The following is a 6,395-nucleotide window of genomic DNA, read 5'->3' on the forward strand; positions in this document are numbered from 1 at the left end:
TGGAGGAACTGGCAGGATATATTTGGGACTGAAGGGTTAACTCCCCTGCATTTACCCACAGCTCCTCCTCTCCTGACCGCTCCTCCCCCCCAGATGAGTCACAGTCAGGATTCACTGCTTCCAGGCGCCAGAAAAAAAAAGAAACGGCTCCTTCCCCCTGCAGAGCCGGCTCTTTGTATCGGATCGTTCACGAACGACACCTCACTACCGCTGGAGGAGGGGGTGGTAAGATGGCGGGGCTGCTGAGCCACCAGCAGAAGGTGCTGCGGCTGTACAAGAAGTCCCTGCGCCACCTGGAGTCGTGGTGCGTCTTCAGGTAATAGGAAGACGAGTAGGAGGCGGGAGAGCAGGAGGCGCCGGCGGCCATAGGCGCAGTGAGAGCCGCCGGAGCAGCCGCTGCCCCGGAGAGGACACTCAATGACAACAGGGGTGTACTTACTTCCTTAGTGCCGGTTTTCCCCTCTGCATGGAGGATTTCACCTCTGACCTTCCCACAGAAGTCGTTGTATAGAAACACTTCACATTGCACCGTTTTTGGGACGTTTATTCTGCCGGGGTCTGGTTCTGCAGGATTTGGCTTTTTATTTGCAGTTTTCAGTTGTTTATAGAAAACAAATGGTAAAATTCTGTGACGACCGACCGGCCTAATAACATCTGTATTCTGGCTCCAGGGCGAGGAGGCGGCGCAGCAGCAGGCGAGAGGGGGCCGGGGAGGAGGCGGCGCAGCAGCAGGCGAAAGGGGGTCGGGGAGGAGGCGGCGCAGCAGCAGGCGAGAGGGGGCCGGGGAGGAGGCGGCGCAGCAGCAGGCGAGAGGGGGCCGGGGAGGAGGCGGCGCAGCAGCAGGCGAGAGGGGGCCGGGGAGGAGGCGGCGCAGCAGCAGGCGAGAGGGGGCCGGGGAGGAGGCGGCGCAGCAGCAGGCGAGAGGGGGCCGGGGAGGAGGTGGCGCAGCAGCAGGCGAGAGGGGGCCGGGGAGGAGGCGGCGCAGCAGCAGGCGAGAGGGGGCCGGGGAGGCGGCGCAGCAGCAGGCGAAAGGGGGCCGGGGAGGAGGCGGCGCAGCAGCAGCAGGCGAGAGGGGGCCGGGGAGGAGGCGGCGCAGCAGCAGCAGGCGAGAGGGGGCCGGGGAGGAGGCGGCGCAGCAGCAGCAGGCGAGAGGGCGCCGGGGAGGAGGCGGCGCCGCAGCAGGCGAGAGGGCGCCGGGGAGGAGGCGGCGCAGCAGCAGGCGAGAGGGGGCCGGGGAGGAGGCGGCGCAGCAGCAGGCGAGAGGGGGCCGGGGAGGAGGCGGCGCAGCAGCAGGCGAGAGGGGGCCGGGGAGGAGGCGGCGCCGCAGCAGCAGGCGAGAGGGGGCCGGGGAGGAGGTGCCGCAGCAGCAGGCGAGAGGGGGCCGGGGAGGAGGCGGCGCAGCAGCAACAGGCAAGAGGGGATTGTATAATCAGAAAGTCTGGTGTTTAATTTAGGCTTTTATGTTAAATAATTCTTTTTCCAGTTTCTGAAAACTTCTGTCCCCTGGCTTCAGAGTGTTGTAAGAAAAAACAAATAACTTGTTCTTTCTATACTTGCCCTCCCCCAGCGTTGAATCTCAGCCAATCAGTTCGCTCAGTGGTCTGTGCTGTAGACTTGGGCAGAGCTCAGGGACTGAGACTCCGTTCTGGACCTGTGAAGGTGGGGAGTTAAGGTACTGTCACACTTAGCGATGTACCAGCGATCCCGACTAGCGATATGACGCGGTCAGGATCGCTGGTACATCGCTAAGTGGTCGCTAGTGAGCTGCCACACAGTCAGACCTCACCAGCGACATAGCAGCGGTCCGGGGTCGCTACTTACCTGTCACACTAGGCGATCCTGACGTCCTCCCGCCCGCGTTCTCGCCCGATCAGCGATAACCAGTGGGGGAGCGGGTCGTTGGTAAGTATCAGACACAGCGATATCGCTATAACGTCACAAGTTATAGCGATATTGCTAGCGATATCGCTTAGTGTGACAGGTCCTTAAGATTCAATGTTTGGGTGTTCTTTTTTGTTTCACAAAACTTCTCTTGCGCCAAGGGACAGAAGTTTTGTGAAATCGGAAAATCCCTCTAAATGTTTTTCTTTTTTAAATTTGATACATTTTTTAAATTCTCCTTATCACTATATGGGGGGGGGGGAATGAAAATTTGACATTTGACACTGTGCACTAAAGGGCATGTCCACTAAGAGATATCGCTAGCAATATCGCTATAACTAGTGACGTTATAGCGATATTGCTAGCGATATCGCTGTGTCTGATACTTACCTACGACCGGCTCCCCTGCTGGTTATCGCTGATCGCGCGAGAACGTTCAGGATCGTTTCTCGTCGTCTGCTTCCTGTGGCGCTTCCTGCTGTGACGACGAGTGACGCGTGGAGCCGGGTGGGAGGACGCAGGATCACCTGGTGTGACAGGTAAGTAGCGACCCCCGTCCCCAGCGATGTCGCTAGTGAGATCTGCCTGTGTGGCAGCTCACTAGCGACCACTTAGCGATGTACCAGCGATCCTGACCGCGTCATATCGCTGGTCGGGATCAGTGGTACATCGCTAAGTGTGACAGTACCTTAAGCGTTATTCTAGTCTCACACTTCCACTTCTGTACAAAAGACTTTACATCAGTCTCATTATCATCAGACATGATTAACATTACTGATAACACCTCTATATACAGTAGATAACACAGGATCCACCCTTCACAATAGGCGATGTCACAGCTCACCTCCTCCTCCTGTACAATGACTGATAACACCAATATACAGCAGATAGTACAGTAGGTGATATCACAGCTCACCTCCTCCCCCTCATGAGTTCATGCTCATACACTTCGATTCAAAGAAATCCCGTCTGAGTCTGTTACCACCAATGTCCATGTGCCAACAGGAAGTCTAATATTTGACTTGGTCTTCAGTATGAAAATTATATAGATATTTAAAAAAAAAATGCCTTTAATATAAAAGCCTGATTTTTAAATAGATTTTTTTTTTCTGATCCATTGAAAAAGTTTCTTTGCCTGAAGTCTCCTGTGTCCTTATCGCTATCAGATCGGAGGGGGCGCACGGCAGCGTTACTGAACAGCTGATGTAAGAAGCTGCTGGGCATCCATGTCATTGCTGACCAGGCACAACCCTCCGGGGCAGTCAGGACATGCTGGGTGTTGTAGTTTCACAACAGCTGGAGAGCCGCAGGCTTCTGGCTCCTGTATGATATCAGTAAGGAGTGGTGGTCTGTGCCTGGACCTTGTAGAAATGACGGCTTCTTATGTCTGTTAGACTTTCCTGTCTCTGCCATGACAGTCAGAGATGAGTGACCTCTCTGCAGCTCATTGCCGGCCACTACCAGATCTCCCCTCTGGTGCCCGGTACACAATGAGGATCCATCGCGGCTCCTCCATGGAGTGCCAAGAACCGGACTCTGGTTCGGCAGCTTGTGCTCCACCCAGGAGAGGATTCTCGGCGGTCTCTGTGATTCATTTCAATAGCTAGCCAGCTCCGTCACTGCCAATACATAGACAGAGGCCGGGGTTCATTTACCTATTGATAGCCAGCCCCCTTCACAGCTCCACCGATGTTCCTGGTGATCCTTACAACACAAAGCCTGTTTTTTTCCAGCAACTTTTCTGGCGCACCAAGATAACGCTGTGTTTTTCCCAATAACAGAGACAAGTTCCGCTACGAGGCCTGCCTGCTGAGAGCGCGTTTCGATAGCCAGAAAAATGAGAAGGATTTGGTGAAGGTGACCTTACTACTGAAGGCAGGGGAAGAGGAATTCTACCGGCTCCAGCATCCCCAGCCGTACATCTTTGTAGACTCCCCGGGAGGAACCTCATACGAGAGATACGATTGCTACAAGGTCGGTGCCATCAACCTGTCAGTCATAATATTAACTTTTACTTATATCCATTGCTCTGAGAAAAGGGGTTGGAGACTTCAGAAAGTTAGGGCCCCTGTACTTAGATGGCAGATAGCTGGCAGCCATCGTTCCTGGGTCCTCCATACATGTAATCAGCTGTGTGTTCTCATGTTCTGTCAAACTTTTTTTGGAACTAATTCATGGACTTAAGTGCGCTGCTTCACAAAATACCGATTCCAGGTTAAGTTAAAAGATTAACCATTTATTTCCCAACGCGTTTCGAAGTATATAATACTTCTTCCTCAGGGGATGACATACATCATGTTCTGTATGAGAGCTGCTGCCAGTCTCCTACCTTCTGGACTCCATTCCTTTGCCGCCTCCCCTTCCTCGGCCTGCCGCCCGCCTCCCCTTCCTCGGCCTGCCGCCCAATGTAGGGGCTCATTATTTGTCTTTTCTGAATGTCTACAGGTGCCCGAGTGGTGTCTGGATCACTGGCATCCCTCTGAGAAGGCCGTCTACCCGGACTACTTTGCTAAGAGAGAGGAGTGGAAGAAGCTTCGAGAAGCGAGCTGGGACCGCGAGGTTGGTGTGCTGTGATGGGCACGATGTAGTGTACACCCCCACACCATACGGCACAGAAGGGTTACGTTTTGCTGCCTCTGATCTGGTCCATCTATATGAACCGGCTCTATTGACCCTAATGGGTTTTTTGTGACCTTTTAACAACCTGTGTCTTGTACATTCATAGGAAATTTAACAATCTCCTATATGCTGTAATAATTATTTACATGAAATGTAAAGTGATTAAAGGAAAGTTAATAATAGCAGCCATTTTCTAACTCAAAGGAGTGTTAGCTGGAAAGGTCATCAGTATGGGGTCGGTGGAGATCGGGCGCTTGGTACCTCCACCAGTCAGCGTTTTCTGTTTTCCTCCTTTTATTTGGAGCTGTTCTGCAGCTCCTGGCAGCAGCTGCTACATGTTTGGATGGAGCTGCAGAGGACGTATCCAAGTGTTTACATCTGGCTGCCGCCAAATCAAATAGCAGCTGATTTTTGGAGGTGCTGGGGGGGGGGGGGGGGGGGCGGCGAAAAAAAAAAAGCAGGCTTGATCCAGGCTGGCATCAATGGGGTCGGCATTGGTGCCAGACTTGGACCTCTGCAGCTGATGCCTCATTCTTGTTTTTTTCGCAGGTTCAGCAAATTATGGAGGAGTGTCCACCCGAAAGTGCACAGACCGAAGCTTTGCCACCAGCCCGCCGAGAGGGTGAGCTGCCACCGCTGTGGTGGGATTATGTCACTAGGCCACGTCAAAGGCCCACATAGGAACAATGGGTCACCTCGGCGAGCTGCAGTCTATATGTGACATGATCAGTATATATTAAATGTTTCTGGATAACGCGGCTCCTGGGTGTCGACTCTTTTGTTATAGATAATTTCCTGTGTGAGGCTTCTCCTGTGTGAGGCTTCTCCTGTGTGAGGCTTCTCCTGTGTGAGGCTTCTCCTGTGTGAGGCATCTCTTCTCTTGTGTGAGCAGCAGTGTCCAATTCCCTACAACACTGCCACTGTGGAAATGAAGCATTACACGGGACCCATTGATATTAGGGAGTTTTTTTTGAAAAATTTAAAGAATCAAATCACCTTTTAAAACAACTTCTCTCACTCCATGTAATGGCCTTCCTGTATAGTGAGGGTCTGACATCGGGGTCCTCATTAACCTCTAGAATGATGGTATTGTACCGCAACCCTTAGTTTGGACCAAAACTACAAATCAAGAGACTGGGAAAGTTCACAAACCACCGGTGGTAATATTGTTTGTCCAATGGCTTTCTCTGAAAATGAAATTCCATTAAAAAAAATAACATTTCATGGTATCTTTGTTAGCCTTCACTCCTTGGTATTTTTACTATTTAGAAAAATTAAGAACTTTAAATTCAGAAATTAAGAACTTTTAGCGCCATGATGGAGGCGTGCTGGAGTCAGAGGCGCCTCATTAAGATCATGAATTAGATGAGCATTCATCGCTACGCTCATATAGTCTGAGCTGGCCAAAACTGGCATGAAAATGCCACAAGGGTTTTGATCTATTGTGTTGTGCCAAAATGTATTACACCAAATTTCTGGTGTAAACACTGATGAATTTGGGGCGTAAGTGCCTAGTTTGGACTATGAAGGATTCCCCCATGTTAGGATCTGGTTGTTCTTTCATGGACTGCCAATTAGCATCTTTTTTTTTTTTTTTTTTTTTTTTAAATTCGTTTATTAAGCACCAGGATAGAAAGAATGTACAACATACACAATGACTAATGATAGCAGGCATTATATAAAGCTCACGTCTCCATCCATAATAAAATGTAATACAAAGAAATTGCACATTCTTAGAGATAAACAAGGTAACGTATATTTCCTTTCTAGCATATGTAAAGGACAATTGTTTATGTATTTTCCCACATATGTATCAATCCAATTTCACAAACCTTGTCATATCATGCAAACGTAGGAACTAACTAAAACTCCTAAACTACAACTACCGCTACATC

At 50.8% G+C, this 6,395-nt stretch overlaps 1 protein-coding gene across 1 annotated transcript; it reads left to right on the forward strand.

The window, feature by feature from the left end:
- Positions 1-137: 137 nt before the first annotated feature.
- On the forward strand, positions 138-5,259 carry NDUFB9 (NADH:ubiquinone oxidoreductase subunit B9). Its single transcript, XM_073590305.1, has 4 exons — positions 138-316; positions 3,663-3,855; positions 4,327-4,440; positions 5,050-5,259. Exons 1-4 carry the CDS (start codon positions 231-233, stop codon positions 5,179-5,181), a joined length of 525 nt encoding a protein of 174 aa, XP_073446406.1. The 5' UTR covers positions 138-230; the 3' UTR covers positions 5,182-5,259.
- The last annotated feature ends 1,136 nt before the right edge of the window (positions 5,260-6,395 follow it).

This window comes from Dendrobates tinctorius, unplaced genomic scaffold (assembly GCF_039654945.1).
Source record: "Dendrobates tinctorius isolate UK_male_01 unplaced genomic scaffold, ASM3965494v1 ptg000116l, whole genome shotgun sequence".
Classification (NCBI taxonomy): Eukaryota; Metazoa; Chordata; class Amphibia; order Anura; family Dendrobatidae; genus Dendrobates; species Dendrobates tinctorius.

Bases quoted from the DNA above. Each gene is read 5' to 3' on its own strand.
- NDUFB9 (XM_073590305.1), top strand. From the start codon at position 231: ATGGCGGGGCTGCTGAGCCACCAGCAGAAGGTGCTGCGGCTGTACAAG. The intron at 317-3,662 runs GTAATAGGAAGA...TCCCAATAACAG, and splicing joins GAGTCGTGGTGCGTCTTCAG to AGACAAGTTCCGCTACGAGG. The intron at 4,441-5,049 runs GTTGGTGTGCTG...TTTTTTTCGCAG, and splicing joins AAGCGAGCTGGGACCGCGAG to GTTCAGCAAATTATGGAGGA.